Source organism: Hippocampus bargibanti, linkage group LG02 (genome assembly GCF_051943395.1).
Source record: "Hippocampus bargibanti isolate YZ-2025 linkage group LG02, ASM5194339v1, whole genome shotgun sequence".
Taxonomy (NCBI): domain Eukaryota; kingdom Metazoa; phylum Chordata; class Actinopteri; order Syngnathiformes; family Syngnathidae; genus Hippocampus; species Hippocampus bargibanti.
The window spans coordinates 20,465,998-20,486,948 of record NC_142735.1 but is presented as its reverse complement, the minus strand read 5'-3'; the positions used below and the strand labels follow the sequence as shown (position 1 = coordinate 20,486,948).

General features: G+C 43.0%; 1 protein-coding gene across 1 annotated transcript; it reads left to right on the top strand.

The window, feature by feature from the left end:
* Positions 1-3,594: 3,594 nt before the first annotated feature.
* Positions 3,595-20,374, top strand: sparc (secreted protein, acidic, cysteine-rich (osteonectin)). The gene is made up of 10 exons (XM_088989892.1): positions 3,595-3,688; positions 8,198-8,263; positions 8,530-8,706; positions 12,923-13,007; positions 14,340-14,461; positions 14,847-14,967; positions 16,561-16,694; positions 17,179-17,327; positions 18,579-18,727; positions 19,807-20,374. The coding sequence occupies exons 2-10, from the start codon at positions 8,207-8,209 to the stop codon at positions 19,833-19,835; spliced, it is 1,023 nt and encodes a 340-aa protein (XP_088846018.1). The 5' UTR covers positions 3,595-3,688; positions 8,198-8,206; the 3' UTR covers positions 19,836-20,374.
* Positions 20,375-20,951: the final 577 nt, after the last annotated feature.

Below are 20,951 nucleotides of genomic sequence, written 5' to 3'. Positions count from 1 at the left end.
AGAAATTTGGAGGGGACGCCAAATTTCTGCAGTATGGTCCAGAGAATGTCACGGTTAACTGTGTCTCGTTGCCTTGTGATGATGTAGTCCAGTAGGTGCCAATGTTTGGACCTGGGGTGCATCCATGATGTGATGTATTTCTTTTTCAGCTGAAACATGGTGTTGGTTACAATCAGCTGATGCTCAGAGCACATCGTGAGGAGTCGGAGGCCATTGCTGTTTATTTTCCCCGTCCCGTGCCTTCTGATTACTTGTTTCCAGAGCCTGGCATCAGTACCTACTCGGGCATTGAAGTCACCCATCAGAACAAGTTTATCAGAGGCAGGGATTTTAGATATGGTTGCATCCAGGGACTCGTAGAAGGCATCTTTGGTGTTATCGTCAGCATCCAAGGTGGGAGCACAGGTAATGATTAAAGTTGCGAAGCAACCTTTTACCAGGGGAATACGCCAGGTCATAAGCCGTTCACTGATGCCTCGGGGGGACTCAGGGATGTTATTGAGTAAGCTGCTTTTCATAGCAAAGCCAACTCCACGGAGTCTTCGCTCATTCTCTGGGAGACCCTTCCAGAAGAAGGTGTAGCCCTCACCAACCTCTGTGAGTGAATCCTCGCCTGAGAACCGAGTCTCACTGAGTGTGCCAATATCGATGTTGTACCTCCTGAGCTCATGTGCGATGAGGGCAGTTCGTCTTCGGGGTCTCTCCATCCCGTCACGAGCATCGAGGAGGGTGCGAACATTCCAGGAAGCCAGGTTCATAGTCATGGGTTTGATTATATTTCGTTTTCGACCGCAGAGGGGGGATGCCTTGGTGGCTGCGGTGGGCCACCCAGGTGTGGTGGAACAAGCAATGTTTAGGTTACCTTTTCTAGACCCTTCCCCTATAAGGGTTGAGCAGTGCGGACCCTGAATAGGGCTGCTCAGACGCACAGGATGCTGCCGAAGGACAATGTTGCCCCATCCCATCTCCGCAACGACCATCAATCCTGTACCGCCCCTGTGTAGGAATCAAGCGAGAAGCTTCCAGTCACATCCATGACATGACCTGCCCCCGTCCTATCCTATCGCCAGTGGACTTATATGGTGGAAGCTGAAACCTGCACTACTAGTGGATTTAGTGTGAGGGACGGGGCGCGCAATTGCTTCCCCCACATACTTGGCCGCACCCACTGTATTCCAGTGGCATGAGTGAGGACCCAGGACGACCTTCAGGTGAGTGCGGTTGCAGGGGGCTGCCGGTGGTCTGATCTGTTGGACTCCGCCTTCGCCTACCCCCGGGTGCGGATTTGGGATCACTCTTGGTCTGGCCTCTACCCTCCGACCTGTTCGGCTTGGGTGACCCTGCCAGGAGTACAAGACTCCAGCCTACATAGCTCTTGGGGCCATGGAGACGCGCAAAGTGCCTCACCACGATAAGGTGGTGATCCCAGTGGAGGCACTGCACTGCGCACACACACACACACACACACACACACGCACACACACACACACACACACACACACACACACACGCATGCACGCATACACACACACGCACGCACGCATACACACACACACATGCACGCATACACACACACGCACGCACGCATACACACACACACATGCACACGCACACACACACACACACACACACACACACACACACACACACACACACACACACACACATGAACACGCACACACGCACGCACACACGCACACACACACACACACACACACACACACACACACACACACACACACACACACACACACACGCACACTCACACACATGCACATGCACACATGCATCCCCCACACACAAAGGAGTAGCCTGGCAGGGGGAAAAATGTGGGTGAGTGAGTCCCTCCCTTCCTGCATCACCACCCTCCCTCTTCTCAACCTTTCTGAAAGCTTCCTGGCAGGATGGAAAACGCCACGTTGCACGTCCCTCATACACTCCCCTCCACCCAATCCAACTGTTCTTGTCATCAGCGATGAGACTGCTGGCGTGCTCGATTGCTTCTGTCTGATGTCATCAAGATTCCTCATATCGTGATTGACAAATGCAAATGTGCCAATGGCCTCTTACAGGGAGTTCAGGTGTAATGACAGTGAATTGGATGCGTACAGTAAGTGGAACTGTCGCGGCTTGGAATTGAAGCGGATTTGCGTGGGACAGGAGATATGAGACAATTTCTTTTTGGCAATGGATGCTACAGCTTCGTGTTTGCTTTCAACATTTATCTTGTAGCAGATATGCACATTTGACCATGACGTTCCTGATCCACTGGTGAAAAGGACATTTTCATCCTCTCCTCTTTCATAAAGAACTGCTTCATACAACAAAGAGGGTGCGGAAAGTGCTTAAGATTAAATGACTCTCTGTGTCTTGTGTTGTGTCACATTATTTGTTATTTTGTTTTTGGTTTTGACTTCAACATGGCGCAGTGAGGAGTGACTGCCTTTACAGCAGCTCGTGTATTGTGTTTTTCTCCTTCTTCCTTTCATTTCCTCTTCCTTACATTACTTTTCTGCTGTGAAATGTACAATTCTCTACTGCGAGACTAATAAAGGCAAATCCAATCCAAGACTTCTTATTTTCCTTTCGGCTTTTTCTTTCAAGGGGTCGCCACAGCAAATCAGTGTCCTCCATCTTTAGAAGTTTGATCAGCATGGATTGAATTGGATTGGATTTGCCATGTTTGCTTTGGCCAAGCTTTTACGTCGGATGCCCTTCCTGACACAACCGTCTGTATTTATCCGGGTTTGGGACCGGCACAAGAAGATTTATGTCCCTGACTAATCCAATCTAATTCAATCCAATATATAAAGAATATGTTATGAACCAAACCAGAGAATGAATCTTAATTAATTTACCTGTAAAAAGTGGGCAATAGGGCACCTATTGTCATTTGGCAGGCAACCTAAAATGCATACATATCTCAATATAGTAGCACACCTATGAAATAATCAGCCTTTGTAATAGTGAAGTATAAAAAGACTTTGTTGTCATTGTACTTTTGAGACAGGATTGAATTGAATGAGCCACAAAATGGCGTTGGCTGTCCGGACATTTGATCACTGTCATCGTCTGTTATCAAGCGAATTGTTACAGTCAACTAGCAAAGGTGCTAAATAGAAAATGGCATTGTATAGTAAATTGAGATAATCAAAATATTCCGTTTTACTTCCATTTCTTCCTGCTTGATTGTGATTATGATCGGCATTTTTCTGGAGAGTTTCGAATTTTATTTCATGAAAATCTTGACTATGGATGTTCTGTTCAAGAATTACCTTTGTTCATTGCTCACTGAGGTGTAATTTCACACTGGCCACCCCACAAAAATAAATCAGTCTGCGCCCCAGGTTATTGTTTTTTTATACCCTCCCAAAACTGACCGTACAATTGGAACTCCATCAAGTTTTTCAGCTGTGTGACATAAACATCAGTCTGGCGTTGGGAGGCACACAATATATTTTGACGTGCTTTTAGCAGCAATGTCAATTTAGCTGCAATGTCAACAACAGCAGCTCAATTTGTGGTCACCATTTGGCCTCTCCCACCAGGCGGGGTAAAAAGAAGGAAAAGTGGGAGCGGAGAAGAGAAGGGGGGGGGGGGGGTGGCGTGCTACCACAGTGGGAAGCGTTCAGAAGCCCTCAAAGATCGTCTTCATCTTGACTTGTCTGCTGCGTCTCTGCTCCCAAAGGTAAGACTTTAAAAATTCTTCCACTTTTTTTGGTTGTTGTTTTTTTTATTGACAGCAACCTTTAATAATCAGCTTTACTTCTCCACACAAAACATTAAAGTGACGATCTTGTAGATAATCAGATGTTTACTGTCAACATGTAACTTGATCAAAACAAAAAAGTTTTGAACATTTGGAGCTGAGCAGCAACAAAGAAAAGTTAGATGATGATTGTTTGCCACATCGGCAGTGGGGGAGGTAAGGAAAGGTGGGGTGGGGGTGAGGGTGAGGAGGGCATGGGTGGCGAGTGTGGGGGAGGGTTAGCGGTCGTGTTTGTCCCGAAGGCCAAGAAAAGGGACAAGACAAAAAAGAGAGGGGACAATATCTCAGCCTGGTGTTCCTTCCCATGTGAAGGAATGCAAGTTGCCCGGGCAACAGCTCACTCGCTTACACACTGAGAGACTTCAAAGATTGTGAAAATTTGCAGTCAGGCAAAGTGACAACGTGAGCAGGTATGCGGAACGATCTGGTGATAACCGCAGACGACTTGCACATGTCTGTGGCGCTTGTTCTCAGTCTGGTTATGCCTCCTTGAACAAATCCAACACAATTTGCATTCAGGTCGGAACACGCATGGATTTTGGTGAACTTTCTTCCACCAAATCGGTAATCTGCCAGGACTGCATTGCCAAATTAGGGGAAAATGTGCAGGGAGGCTTGGTTTTACACCAAAATCAAGATCTGCAGAACAGTCCCTCTTCCTTCTATAACTTTGCTGCTATGAAATGTAAATATATCCACTGCGAGACTATTAAAGGCTAATCCAATCCAGTTTGTGCTCCATTGCTATTGCACTGAGCCAAAAATGGAGTCCAAAGAATTCAAATCAAATGAAAGACTTTGTTAATCAATACTCACCAAGTCCAAATATTTTTGCCATTAACCTAGAAATCTTTTTAAATTACCTGAACTGGGAGCAACTGAAAGAATTACAAATATAAAGAAAACACACTGTAAAGTTTGGTAGAAATGTACGCAATGTGTATGTGAGTTTTGAAATCAACATTTTATCTCCAGTTATGTGTTTCAACCACTCACACCTACTTCCATGGAAAGTTGTTGTATTTTATTGTCTTTCTGTCTTCTTCACAAGTTCGCTCATGACTTGAATTCATAGACACTTGTCTTATTGTATTTTCTGTTCTGGTGTGCCTTTCCCTGGGGGGGCTACTTTGGGCAGGCATGCGATGCGCCTTCCAAACTCTGCTGACAGGAAATTTATGTTAGACTAAAGCAAAGCGGTGCGAGCAGGTGCATGCTCAGTGCTGCAATTCCGACACGCACTCCATATTTCTTCATACCACTACTAGCATGCCTAACTTTGCTAATGATAGGAATAAAAATGTATTTTTCTTTGAGCAAAATAGCATGAAAATCAGAAACCACATTTTTGGGATTCCTGTTGTTAATGTTAACATATTCAGTCTATTGACCGTGGTGTTTCTCATTTTGTCTGTCGCTGAGCTGTAAATCGGCGGAGACACATAGCAGGTACATAAGAATCTCAGCTAAGGTCAAACAAAGAAGGAATAACAGGGAAGAGAAGTTGGTTATCAAGTTACTTTTACACTCTGGTGAGCTCATCTTACCTTCCCTACTCCTTTCTTCCTGAACTGTGGAGCGTTCGTCTCCATACCTGAAAAAAGAAGAAAAAAAAACGCTACTTGGAAAGTCTCCAATAACGTTCTCACAGAAGCATAACAGCTACATTTGAAATTTATTCATACAATTTTACTTGTTGAAGCTTCATTGCTGCTTGATAACCATCAAATGTAAATGTTAGCAGCAGTGGTCGTAGGTACAAGTAGTCAAAACTGAGTTATGGGCAACCGCTGGCTTGCGTTAACCACAGTTTTGGCATGAGCAACACTGCTGTTGAAGCCAAAAACACATTGTGTATCATATTGAATCCTTGTCTGACATACGTATCCCCGCCACTTTTATCAATTTGCTTTCTCATCTATTATTCGATTAAATTAGATAAAATGAGATTAGATTAGATTTGCCTTTATTCGTTTTACAGTGGAGAAATTTACATTTCACAGCAGCAAAGTTATGAAAGGAAGAGGAATGATGAGTTTTATAAGTATTCTAATTGCAAATATTTCTTTAATGTTTAAATTAAAGCCGAAGAATGCCAAAAGAACCTCTTTCAATCTTTCTCTTTACCAACCCCAGAGAAAAGTTTGGATTCTCACAGTTTAATGTGTGGCAGCAGCTCGGTCACACTGTTAAAAACAAACAAACCAACAAAATGAATAAATAAATAAATACAATTATGGACTTTGTTAGTCACCACATTATGAATGAGGTATGATGACCGGAGTGGTGGGAATAGTCGTAAAAGTAATAGTGGTGGTGGTCATAGTATCGTTTGATGAACTTCTCACTTTATGCCTCCACACGTCAGGATGTTTACGGCGAAGAGACAAGTATATTTGCGTCAGTCTCTCCTTGAAAGCAAAACACTCATTCTGTGTCCGGCAGTTTTCCTGGCATGCCGACACCGCTAAGTCCGGCAGCAAATCAAACAAGTGTGTGTAGCAAAGAGCGACTTTATGAGAGCGACTGGGCCTTTTTCCAAATAAAACACCTTGTTTGGGACTCTCGTCACCTCCTCCACCCCACTGCCTCCCTCGTTCAATGAGCGCAGCGGTGTTCCTACAAGTCAAACACATTCAGAGAAGATCCTTTTCTTCTTCTTCTTCTTCTTTTCAATGTTGTATAGTGACTATTATTAGAAGAGATGCTAGCTTGTGTGCGATATTCTCACTCTGGAACTTTCCATCAAAACAAACAAACAAACAAACAAACAGGCTCATCATCATCATCATCTGAGTACATTTTGGACAAGTTTTCTTGCTTTAGACTTGTGGGAACACAGAAGCTCTTTTTGACGGAAAACTTTGTTGCTGAATGTCTAGCGGCGTTCACCTTCACGTTCAACTGGGCAGGAATTGAAAGAAAGATAATTAGATCGTCCGGTAGAGCGAGGAGGAGAACATTCCGGATGTCGATGTTGAAAGGAGGCCAGAAGAGCACCGGGAGCTTTTTCGTACTTTGACGCCGGCACTTTGCAGCCTGTTGCAGCAAGTGTTCTTCATGCATTCCTGATGTCTGCATGATAGAAACGCAACCCAAACAAAAGATCTTGGATAGAATTCTTCATTTGATGCAAGATGGAGGCAGGCGGCATTCCCCAACAATGAAATCTCACACGGCCTCAGAGAGACAAGACACAAAGCTTGCTTGTTCAACACCGGAAAAACAAAACGTGCAGTCACGGTGATGTCACAATCATTTTGGTTTTCTGCAGAAATGGCGGAAATGTTCCGAAACACATCATGAAGTCCTCGGAGGACTTTCCCAATGTTTACAAAATGCTCATATTCTTTAGTGTAGTTATTCATTTGGGAGGAACGTTATTCAGAAAATATTAAAGAACAGTAGAAATCCTACGTGGAAGATTGCAGCTTTGGAACTTTGGAAGTATCTATCCATCCATCCATTTTCCGTACCGCTTATTCCTCAGTAGGGTCGCGGGGGGTGCTGGAGCCTATCTCAGCTGTCTTCGGGCACGAGGCGGGGGACACCCTGAATTGGTTGCCAGCCAATCACAGGGCACACAAAGACATGCAACAGTCACTCTCACACCTCGGGACAATTTGGAGTGTTCAATCTGCCTACCATGCATGTTTTTGGGATGTGGGAGGAAACCGGAGGACCCGGAGAAAACCCACACGGGAGAACATGCAAACTCCACACAGGGAGGCCAGGGTGGGACGCGAACCGGCGACCTCTGCACTGTGAAGCCGGTGTGCTAACCACTCGACTACCGAGCCGCCAATTTTGGAAGTATAACTTTGTAATTTCCTTCTGCAGTCCATGTAGCAAATCATAACCTTGAATTCCAAGACCCAGAGAATATTGAGTTTTAGGACTACATAAACAATCAATACAACATTAGAAACCGTAGACTCTCTTCTTTCATCAGCAAAAAAGAGTTAATTCCTAAATTATATGGGTCTGTAGTTATATGAGCATGAAATCAGGTCGGCTGTCCAAAATACAATGCTATACATACATGTTGGTATATATATCGCTTTAACAACAGCTGAAGCTGGAACAAAACTCTGACATGGGAAAAAAGGAAATGCTGCCCCCTTACGGAAAATAAAAAAAAGCATTGCCAAAGGTCGTGGCCAGTGCTTTATCAGCACCCAAACATGAAAAAAACTAAAGCCAAACAAATTCGAGAATGGCGCTTTACTTCATATTTTCTATTCCCAAATACATTTGTGAATGGCAATGAATGAGCTAAAAATAAAAAGCCAGAATGAGCAGAGTGAAAGTGACAAAAACCCTGGCACTGGAGTAGACACATTTTTGCATATGTCTGGCAGTGAATTAGTTAGGCATATGTGTTAAAACCCAAAGGAAAAAAAAAACTTTTGAATTTTGTTTTCACAGACACTGAAGATGAGGGTGTGGATCATATTCCTGGTTTGCCTGGCCGGACACGCCATGGCCGCTCCTGTAAGTCTGCTCGTTCTTTCTCTGAAAACCAATCATTGCAAAGTCTTCAACTTCCTCAGAAAGAGCGGAAAGAAAGACAGCTTTAGGACAGGGGTCCTCAAATCCAGTCCTCGAGAACCCCTATACAGCAATGATCATGAATATCTGAATGTTTCTAGGAGTAGGGAGACATCGAAAATAAGGACAATAGAGTCTGTCAAAGACTTCACTTGTTCACCGTTTTCACCGCCTGTTGAATTCAAGCACCTTTTACTCGCGTTTGTCAGACTGAGGAGCAGCCCATGGATGAGGCTCTGGTGGCAGTCGAAGAGCAGCCGATGGACGAGGAGCTGGTGGCGGTCGAGGAGCAGGCGATGGATGAGGAACTGGTGCCGGACGAGGAGTCAGTGGCGGATGAGGAATTGGTGGTGGATGAGGCCGTGGCGGAGGATTCAGTTCTTGAGGTGAGTCACGAGTAGTCAGATCTCTGAAATGTTCCTCTGCAATCTTTGCGGGTTGTCAACTTAGAGTTCAAGCAAAAATCAAGCCTTTTTGGGCCATACTGTTTGAAAGGAGGGAAGATTCCTTGGCACGGTAGACACTCAGAAATACCAAGGTTGCCTCTTCCATCGCTGTCGCCAGCGTCCAATTGGTCCAAATGCTGCCATTTTCCTTACTTAAAAGCATAAATGTTCCAGTCTGATTATTGATGAAAAGGTTTCTTCAGCCGTCTGTACTTTTTTGAAAGTGTCGGACATTTCGCTCCTCATCCGAGAAGCTTCGTCAGCGAACTAAATTCCGCTGGTAGCTCTGGCACTATATTTATATCCCGATTGTCCTGAGGTGGTGGTGCCAGACCTCTGCTATGATAGGTCCCTGCTCTAAGGTTGGGGGGAAGCAGAGGACTATTCCCTGAAGCTAAACTGATTACTTCTTTTGTCCTGACTGATTATCATCTATGACTGGCCCTGATTGCCCCATTCGTCCTGGTATCGCCTCATCAGCATGACTAAGCCTACATGGTATTTTTGGTTAAAATCTTATCGAAAGAAAATAGATGGTTTGAAAGGGGAGTAAAAGAAACTATTTTTATAAAACAGCAAAACCCTTCACTAATTCACTGTGGTGGTGTGAGGTTCAATTTGGATCGTGCTTACAACAGAATTCTTAGATCGTTACCACGTAGGCTAAATACACAAACCCAAATGATGCTGCTTGTTTTTGTCTACGGGGAGAAAAATGAATAAGTGGAACAGTGGATGACCAGTGAGGAGAAGGTTGCATTTTCGATCCCAAGGTGTTAAGTCCAAAATGGCATGAAAAAAAAAAATGGAAACGAAAAAACAGCAATCACAAAAACAATTGCAACAACTAAAAGTCCAGTTCCCCATCACCTTCGTGGAAGGCTCTGCATGATTGCCATTGAAAAGAAGGATTGATTCTCCAGCTGGTCCTGATGACGTCACCATACTTCCTTTCAATCCCGATCATCCGCATCATCATCTTCATCATTTTTCAAATCCCAAATTTCCGTTCAGACGACTGTATGTAAATAAACAGAACGCTGACAACTTGGAAGTCATTCAGCAGGAAATCAAATGCCAAGACAGAATGTTCTAGAAACGTTTAGTTGTTTTTCAAGGAAAGGGGAAATAAAATGGAACTTTAGTGTGTGAACGTTGGCTCCTCCCGTGCTCCCGACGGACCACAGTCGCCACAGCTGGAAAAAGTAGACTCATGCAACCTCTCAGGAAGTGCTGACGTCTTCCTGGCTTCACCGCATGGGAGACGCAGCTGCTTGTTATCATCAGCCATTTGGGTCGCGCCGCTCACTAGTCGGTTCCTTTTGGGTGGAACCTTCTGGAATGCGTCCAGTCCCACATCAGAGCCTCGATTGTCACAAATAAATCCTTGGCTGTGCAGGGAATCACTCCTTTTCCGTTGATATGAAATACAGAATTACAGGTTGTGTTTCTACAACAAACGCATCGCTTAAACGTCAGCCCACTCAATTACTGCTAGTCCTAACAAATGTTAGGAAACACATCCATCCGTGCATCCATCCTTTGCGGGGAAACATATAACCCGTGAAGCAAATTAGGTTTGAACATAAAAGGTGCAGCAACACATTCAGACATTCACTATACCAAGATCCCGCTTTCATTTATTCTTTATCCTCTGCACTGAGCTGAGACAAGCTGACCTATCTATACTGTGTAGGTGTCCATTTACAATATATCCGTCCTGTGTTCCTGCTATTCCCGTGAAACAAAGACTAATTGCAAACAAAGGCATACAACTACTGTCAATCCTAGTTGTTTGGAAAATATATACCAGTATTCCAGTTTTAAAATGAAATTTATTCATAAAGATGTAGGAATTAACGATACGATTGACACCATAGGCGCTAAATGAATGACCTGCCCTCACTTGAAATAGTTTTGAGGCACCAAGACCAGAAACTATGCCAAAGCAATGCATTTTATAATTAGACGTGGCTATGGACTCAATGCAAAAACAGTAAACTCCTGCTGATGTTTGTTGGCCACAGCAATGAGTTCATGAAGAACCCCTCGGTAGTATTTTCAAATCTCCTCTTCTTTTCCTTTCGGCTTTTCCCCTCAGGGGTCGCCACAGCGAATCAATGTCCTCCATCTATCCCGGTTTTGTGCATCCTCTTCTCTCACACCAGCTACCTTCATGTCCTCTTTGACCACATCCATAAACCTCCTCTTCGGTCTTCCTCTCGGTCTCCTGCCTGGCAATTCAAGGCTCAGCATCCTTCTCCCTATACAGTCACTCTCTCTCCTCTGGACATGTCCAAACCATCTCAGTCTGGCCTCTCTGACTTTCTCTGCAAAGCCTCTAATATGAGTTGTCCCTCTAATGTACTCATTCCTGATCCTATCCAACCTGGTCACTCCCAAAGAAAACGTCAACATCTTCATCTCTGCTACCTCCAGCTCTGCTTCCTGTCTTTTCTTCAGTGGCACTGTCACCAGTCCAAACATCATGGCTGGTCTCACCACTGTTTTATACACTTTTCCTTTCATCCTAGCTGAAACCCTTCTATCACACATCACACCTGACATTTTTCTCCAGCCGCTCCAGCCTGCCTGGACACACTTCTTCGCCTCTTTTCCACACTCTCCATTGCTCTGGACAGTTGACCCCAAGTACGACTGATCTTCATTCCTCTCCTTTCCAGGGCATATCTCCACATCTCTAGTTTCTCCGCCACCTGTTCCCTGTTCTTGCTACAGATCACAATGTCATCTGCAAACATCATGGTCCAAGGAGCTTCTTGTCTAACATCGTCTGTCAGCCTGTCCATCACCATAGTAAACAAGAAGGGGCTCAGAGCTGACCCCTGGTGGAGTCCCACCTCCACCTTGAATTCCTCAGTCACACCGACAGCACACCTCACAACTGTCTTACCGTCATGATACACGTCTTGCACCGCTCTGACATACTTTTCCGTCACTCCAGACTTCCTCATGTAATGCCACAGCTCTTTTCTGGGCACCCTGTCATACGCTTTCTCCAGATCTACAAAGACACAATGCAATTCCTTCTGACCTTCTGTGTACTTCTCTATCAGCATTCTTAAAGCAAACACTGCATCTGTCGTACTGCTGCTCACAAATGTTCACTTCTGCTCTTAGTCTAGCTTCAAATACTCTTTCCCATAGTTTCAATTTTATGGCTCATCAACTTTATTCCTCTGTAGTTCGTACAACTCTGCACGTCTCCTATGTTCTTAAAAATGGGCACGAATACACTTCGTCTCCATTCTTCAGGCATCTGTTCACCATCTAAGATCTTGTTGAATAACCCAGTCAGGAACACCACCGCTACCTCTCCAAGACACTTGCATACCTCGATTGGTAAATCATCAGGCCCGAGTGCCTTTCCCCCCTTCATCCTCTTCAGCGCCTTCCTCACTTCATCCTTGCTAATGCTTGCTAGGTCTTGGTCCACAACAGTCACGTCTTCTACTCTTTGTTCCTTCTCATTTTCCTCATTCATCAATTCTGCAAAGTACTCTTTCCATCTTGCCATCACACTACTGGCACCTGCTGCAGGTCCTTACCATCTTTGTCTCTCTGTCTCGCCAGCCTGTAAAGATCAGTGTCACCTTCCTTGCTGTCCAGCCGAGCATACAAGTCATCATAGGCCTCTTGTTTGGCCTTTGCCACCTTTAATTTAACCGTGCGCTGCATCTCCTTGTACTGCTGTCTACTCTCGTCCGTCCTCTCAGTGTCCCACTTCTTCTTTGCTAACCTCTTTCTCTGCATACGCTCCTGCACCTCCCAATTCCACCACCAAGTCTCCTTATCTACATTTGTTCCACTCGATACACCAAGTACTTTCCGACCTGTGTCTCTGATTATGTTCGCTGTAGTTTGCCAGTCATCTGGTAGGACGTCTTGCCCACCCAGTACTTGTCTTACTAGTATTTTCAAATCAATTTCTCAAATAAATGGGTGATCAATTTGTTGATCAATAATGGAAAAGTTTTGATAAGAATTAGAACCATCCTAGAATTAACAGGTCTCAATTAAAAAAAGAATAAATGATTCTGAAAAGCGGCAATTGTTTTCCCTTTTCCTCCAAGTGGGCTCTCGCATTCCTGCGAGAGCTTAATCAGCTTCCTGTCTGACCTTTTCTGCTTTCCAGGAGACGGAGGTTGGCGCCAACCCAGTGCAAGTGGAGATCGGCGAGTTTGACGAGGCCATCGAGCTGGAAGACGACATTGCCGAGAGTGAGCCGGCGCACATGCATATTACACGGCAAACACTTCCACAGTTCGCCTGCAGATTCAAAACCAAAACCATGAGCTAAATGGCATGTTCAATACTGAATGGCTTATAATTAGGACAACCGTCGTAAAGTGCACAGTGTGATAGTGATAGGAGGCGCCCTGCCACAAGAAATACAAACGCAACGCGATTTAAAAATAAATCCTTCCAAATCTTAACTGTCAAAATTTTCGCTCCCCAAAAGTGAACTGGACATATAAAAGACGGAGCCCGTCAAATTACAACGAACTTCTGTTGCAATGGAGGGCTCGCAAAGCTAGGCTAACGCATTCGTAAAGTAAATCCCGTCGGTCATAAATTCAAAATAATGTTTATTTTTTTTTGTTCTTTTGACTTCAAGATGGCGCCGCAAGAGAGGCTGCCTTTCCAGCAGCTCCTGTATTTTGATTTTCTACTTCTCTCTTTCCTTTCCTCTTCCTTTCATAACTTTGCTGCTTTGAAATGTAAATTTCTCCACTGCGGGACAAATAAAGGTTAATCCAATCGAATAAATTATGAGTAGTAAGCGATAGTGCTTTCTCCTAAGCATATCTTCTACAAGCAGTGAACAAACTCATTCACTCTGTATGTTATTTACCTAAAAGCTGCCCATGTCGGAACACCCGTGATCACCTACCATTCAACTCTATAATGTGGTATTTTTTTAACCAAGATTTATGTAATTTTACTTATTTGTCCACAAATGTCTCCAATGTGGGACAAATAAAGGTGTTTTTATTATTACTATTATTGACTAGCGCATTGACCTCAAAGTGCATAGATGCAAGGTCCCGTAGTGTGTGTTTTCCCCCATGCTAGTGTGGGTTTTCTATGGGTACTCCGGTTTCATCCCATATTCCAAATAAATGTGTGGCAGGTGAATGGAACACTCAAAGTTAATCTTAGTGTAACCCACTTATTGCTCAAAGACAGCTGGGATAGGCTGCAACACACCCTTTGAGGATAAATGGATGAGAAACTATGTGTAGATGGAAATTAATAGTCTATTTTTGTCAGTTCTTTTAGCTAACAGTAATTTATCAAAATTGATTTTCCAAATATTTTTAATATTTTTTTTGTGTTGAATAGTATGATGTTTTTTTAAACAACTGACCACAATTTCTTTTTCTAGGTTTCCAATATTTGTGAATTTTAAAATCAACATTTTATACAAAATGTTACATTTTTACAATAAAAAACATTTTGATGGAATAATTTTGGAGTTTAGTATTTTTTTGGTCTAAAATGTTCCCTTCCATTTCCCCCCCTCCTGATAATGATGTGCTTCTATCCAGACCCATGCCTGCAGCACGAGTGCAAGAAAGGTAAAGTGTGTGAAGTGGATGAGAGCAACACCCCCATCTGTGTGTGTCAGGACCACTCCACCTGTACCCCCGCCGAGGGACAGTTTGAGCACGTACGTTCTTCAAATTTCCGTCTTTAAAATACTCTGTGCATGCTCACGCATTGCATTTTGAAGCCGGATACAGTTCGATGAAAGTGAGTCGGTGAAGGCGATCCCGGCGTGCGCACACGTGGAGCATGAACGCAAAGAGAACTGGCGTCCATTTGGCTGTATTTCACCGTACAAAGCATCACAAATGTTAATAAACATCAGGTTTTATTTAAGCCTTTGAAAAGAATTGAGAATGGCTTAGTCACCCCAGTTTAAATACACAAAACGTCCAAGCTGAGAATTGAGCGTTCCGGTGTTAAACTAAACAAAGAACCAAAACCAAACAAAGAAACAAATTTAGATGACACGAATCATTGCATCTCACTGTTCTCTTGTTCTGTTTAAGATTTGCGGCACTGACAACAAGACATACGACACTTCCTGCCACTTCTTTGCCGCCAAGTGTGCATTGGAGGGAACCAAGAAGGGCCACAAACTGCATCTGGACTACATCGGGCCATGCAAAGGTGAACCACAAAAATAAAATAAACCAGACACCCAAAAAAACATCAAACCGGTGGATCGTCATGTGCTGAAACACATGTACTGCATTTGCATTCAATCAAATATTATTTAAAAAGGTAGCTTTCAGATTTTGGGGACTGTGATAAATTAAGGATATTCATTGTATACGAGCAATTTGCGTCAATATCTCCATCTTAGAACTCAATGTATAAGTCAAGGTAGCAGTGTACTGCCAGGAGTGAAAATAATTCCAAGCGGGATGAGCAACTGCAGCGCTCTGTCGGCTGAGACGTGCCCAAACACATTTGTGTACACACTCAAACCGGGCTGGAGTACAGGAGTGTGAGGTTCAAGTGGAGAACAGGCTGATGACACTGATATGGAAATGCGTGCCACCAGTCAAGAAAATGACATGCTAGCTTGCTAGCATACCAATATTAGCATGACCGATTATCACTAAACCGTGTCGACACGTCTTTCGGTTTCAGACACATGGAAAAAAGCTCAAAGACCCAAGCACAAAACTGACACTCAGACATTTTTGTCCAAAGCAGCGATTTGGCACAAATTCTAGGGCTTGTCCTTTGACAAACCCCTCCTTGAAATTTGGTCCCAATGAGTCCCAATTGGAAGAAAGTATTCGACCAGATGGCCGATGATAGGGTAGCTCAAAATGATTGCTAAACACAGGACTTGTTTGAGAGCTTTTTTTAAACTTCAGTTCAGGTCAATTTCAATCCATCCAAACGTGTGATTTACAGGTTGTTAATAAATTCAGGACCACAGAGAGTATTCAAAAGCATTGAACTCAACCAACACTTTGATTTCCGGTTCTTAGAGAAAACTCACATTCTCCTCTCTGGTCAGAAAAGTATATAGTATATATGGGTGATAGTATCACCGGATACAAAGTTTTATTGTTATGTTACTGCTTCTCGAAAAGTTAAAAAAAATACACTTCTAGTCAAATTTCCAGTGCTCGCGCTCTTGGGTCTAGAGTGCCTCAAGGTTGTATTCTTGGGCCTCTTTATTTTCTTCCTCTTTCTGTATGAAGATGGGAAATAAATGTACATGTCACTTAAGTAACAAAAATCCATACTATGCAAAACAACTTCCTGTATGCTGAGGATCTAAAGGTCCACTTTTTAAAAATGAAAAGTACAAAGGCCATTTGTTCTGATATGATTAGATGCATGGCCAAAGCAAAAGCAGTCCTACCTAAATATAGAGTCTGACATGAAGTAGCCAACTAACTACATTGTCATAATATCTTCCAGAAGACTGAAATAAAATGATAAAAAGACAGAAAATATTAAATAATCAGTGAACCTTCTATTATATCATGAATATGACTTTCAACAGATTCAGCACGTCTCATCCTGGCGTCATGGGCTCTGACTGAACATCGCTCGATATACAGTAACTTTGTTAATTTGTGCTCCTGTGCCAAATTGTTTCAACTTCTGAGATGCACTTGAAGTTGAGCTCAGCTGAGCCCTCTTAATCTTCTGCTGCGGGGCTTTCATGTGGCACAAAGACACTAGAGCACGTTTATCCCGTCTTGAAATCATGGCTCCGGATTTGTGTCTGCGCAGAAATTGAGCCCTGCTTGGACAACGAGCTGAACCAATTTCCTCTGCGAATGAGGGACTGGCTGAAGAACGTCCTGGTGACTCTGTACGAGCGTGACGAGGATCACAACCTGCTGACCGAGAAGCAGAAGCTCAGGGTGAGTCCGCTCCTCAGGAAGACCATCTTTACGGCCGGCGTCACTGGCCCCTTTCACGCTGACAGTACAGGGGAAAAGTAAAGGTCAAGTGTTAAACTTCACACTTCAGTCCAAACATTCCACGACTCTCCCTTATACAACTACTGTACCACTTATGTCATGCCCCCGATACTACCAGGAACCAGGAAACTCATGAAAGGCAGATAAGCGGCCATTTTGTATCACAACCTTACACACAGATAGGTGTGAGGAAAAAGCCGGCTTTGGTTTTCACAGACAGTGAAAAGTGGGAAAGGGGCGAATACTAGGATAGGGTTTTGGTTATGAATCAATGGACTATTTGAAATGAACTCATTATCAAAGTAGTAGTCCATCAATTTGATAACAATTAACCATCACTTGCTGGCCATGACATCAACAACATGAAGCTAACAAAATGGCCCCTTTTGGTTGTGTGATGACGTTGTGGCTTCGGGTACTACAGGTGAAGAAGATCTACGAGAATGAGAAGAGGCTGAAGGCAGGAGAACACACGCTAGACCTGCTGGCTCACGATTTCGTCAAGAACTACAACATGTATATCTTCCCCGTGCACTGGCAGTTCAAACAACTGGACCAGCACCCCGCTGACGGGTACGTGTGCTCAGACACCTCCAACCACTCCTGAACCCTCGCCGGTCAGTTTATGGACCGCTAACACAAAGGGAAACTTCATGTTCATGGTTCAGTCGGTTAGTGTGAGAAATTTGGTAAAATTGTTGATTAATGTTTTCCAGGGGTAATAGGATATACAGTAATTGCACATGTATTTTTGGAGGAAAATAAAAAGGGTTCTGACTAATAATTAATCGCAGATTAATCTTTGCACAACGCATAAAAAACGCACTGTTAGCAAGTGTGCAAGTGTTTTCCTTGGAAACGTTTGAGCTTAAAGGACGACAGACACCATTTTTGGGTGCCTAACTGACATCAGAAAAACATTTCATAGCATCTAAAATACCCAAAACACGCAGGGTGATATTTTTAGTGAAACGCAAAACACCAATAAAAATTACTTAAAGGACAACCGACGTCTCTGGACAAGTTGTGTCCATAATTTGTAAAATGGCTTCAAATGACTTCTACTGTGCGTATTTTATAAAGATTCCACCACATATAGCTATATTTTACGTTTTAAGACTTGTGCTGAAGATTCCGGAAGTCTTGTTTTTGAGTTGGTGACGAGTCCGTACGTGACGTCACTGAAGGAACGCCCCTGACCGAAAAAAGGACACATTGCAGCAGTCCTTCCATCAGGTCAATATATTTTGCTGTACTTGTTTGATCTGAAAACGCCATGTTGCACCAAAAAGAGCCAGAAGAGGGCGACCAAGTTCCATGTAAGGAATTTATCAGCCTGTGGAAGCGGGATGATTAATTCCTCACACGGAGCTTGGTCACCATTTTCTGCCTCTTTTTTGGTGATACATTTCCCCCCAATGTTGCCTCAAAATGGCGTGGAATAAATTCTTTAATCGATTGCAAGCATGTATGCTTTCCTCTTCAGAACTATTTAAATCATATTCATAACTGGATGTGTAACAAGAAAGCATATTCTCCGAATCTGAAGCCATTGTTTGGATTCTCCAGCAATGCAAGACGTCTTGGTGTAATGTCACAAACTGGGGGCGGGACTTTCTGAAAATGCCCAATTCGCAGCTCAATTTTTTGCAGATTTTGGACACTTTAAGTCATTTTTATTGGTGTTTTGCATTTGAATAAAAATATCATACGGCGTGTTTGGGGTATTTTAGATGCTATAAAACGTTTTTCTGATGTCAGTCAGGAAACAAAAAAAGTGACGTCGGTTGTCCTTTAACTGTACTATGCTTGTTTGATTGACAGCTACCTGACACACAGCGAGCTGGCGCCCCTGCGCGCCCCCCTAATTCCCATGGAACACTGCACCACACGCTTCTTCGAGGAGTGCGACGCTGACGACGACAAGTACATTGCCCTGGAGGAATGGGCCGCCTGCTTCGGCATCAAGGAGCGTGAGTAGCCTCTTTCATCCAACCCCACAACCGCATCTGCATGCTGAGCAAATGTCTTCTATGAATTATTGTTTTTGGGGATGTAGAAAAGTGTTTGTTCTCTATCCATGAGAGACAGGGGTCAAGAAACAATAATAACCGAAATGCGCTTAAAATTAGTCAGGATATGCCCATCGCATTTTTTGGCATCAAAGTCTCAGTCCAAGTCACTTGATTTTGAGTACCTGTAGATGAACGTGAATTAAATTAGTGTAGAAACAACACACCCGATTACTCACATATCAAACCACCAAATGAAACGATGGATTGTTATATCGTACAAAAGATACTTGAATATCACACAAAAAGATAGATCATACCAAACAGTACCACACTACCAAACAAACCTTGTACAATCGCATTGGCTATCTGTTAGCCAATGTGACTGTTAGCCGCTAACACAAAGGTACTTCGACAAAAGTGCAAAATAGGAAGTGACAAGACAGGAAGTAGCGACATACCAAAAGTAAACGTAGTACAGAACCGGAAGTGGCATTCTCCCGCCCCCCTCCCAAAAAAAGTACTTTTGAAAATCGATGAAAAGGTTTCTTCAGCCGTCATCTGTACTTCTTTGAAGGTGTCGGACGTTTCGCTTCGCTAGTACAGATGACGGCTGAAGAAACCTTTTCATCGATGGACCACTCCTGTACGACTGAGAGCTTACACAGACGTACATTTGAAAATATTTGTGAACTTTTAATATAAATAAAATGGAAGGGTCGGGATAACTCTCAATGTAATTGCTGATATCACAACCATTTGTAACATTTTAAGGTAAACGAGGAGTCAAAACGAGTTGATAATCAATACTTGATTAAGTCTTGCAGCACTAATTCCACAATAAGGTTGATACTGCACACTTGTTTGGTGTTCGCATAAAAAAACATTTCTCTGTACAAATATTTTATTCTTCCGCTTTTGTTTTGACAATTTGAAAGTGGTACTGACCTTAAAAGGACTGAACAGCAACAACCCCACTTTTTATTTGAATTCACCACCATTAACATTGACGTGCTTGTAAATGTTTTATGTCTTTGCAGAGGATGTGGACACCAACCTCCTCATCTAAGTTCAGTCCCTCACAAGCAGAGGCGCCACACAAGTAACAACAACAAAACATATCCATTTTGGTGCTAATTGCTTTTTTTTTAATTTTAAGTAACACACTTTTCTGCCTTATACCACTATTAAACAAGCAAAAATTCCAAAAGTGAAACATGCACAAACTAACGTCAAACTAAAGAATTCTGATGTAAATGTTTTTTAATCATATTTAAATTTATGTTTAAGGGCTTCCGTTGGGCATCAATCAGACCAAAGTGTAAATGTCCAAAAATAAAGTTTGGAAAGAAACATTCCCTGCGCTTGCTTTTCTACTGCACGCTTACTTTGTTTAATTGTTGTGCTCCACTACTGCGCTTGTGCGCCCTTGCCTGGTTTCCATGGCGGCACTTGGTTTCCAGGTGATGGCACAAAAAGAAGATGGGCATGTTTAACAAGGGAAAAAGTCTCGCAGGCTGAGTGTTTTTCTCTCCAAAGTTTTTCTACTGACAACTGCAGCAAAGCTTCTTTCAAGAAATACAATAAAAAAAGAATCAAACGATCAAATGTCTGCATGGCTTTCGTATCTTTGTCACAACCTCAGCACACACTTTGGGCTTCCTCACCTTCATTAGACCACTACTCAACACATTAGACACATCCCACAGTTAACATGAGCATGTATGCTAACCAATTAGGACTCTTTATATTGGACAATTTATCAAAATGATTCAATGAACATAATATGTACATTTACGATATAAAACATTCTCCATGACTTCAGTGTTTTCATCAGAAACTAAAGAAACACTTTGGACATCCGCATCTTAACCGTCATGTGGCTAACAACATGCTAACCTTGTGTCTGGATATTAGCCACACCCCAGACTGACATTAGATTCCATGTGAGACCTGATGTTAGCATTAGCATTGCGTGTTAACCAATTTGGACACTTTAATCTTCAGTTAACTACAAAGCACAACCATTTAGATAATGAACAGCAACAAAGAACGACGGTGAAAGAAAGATAAAATACACATTTACATGACTTGTACAAGTGTCATTGTGGTGTTAATACACAGAAAAAAAAACTTTAGCAGGAGATATGTTCATTTCTATGAACCCACATAAAACTGAAGAAGA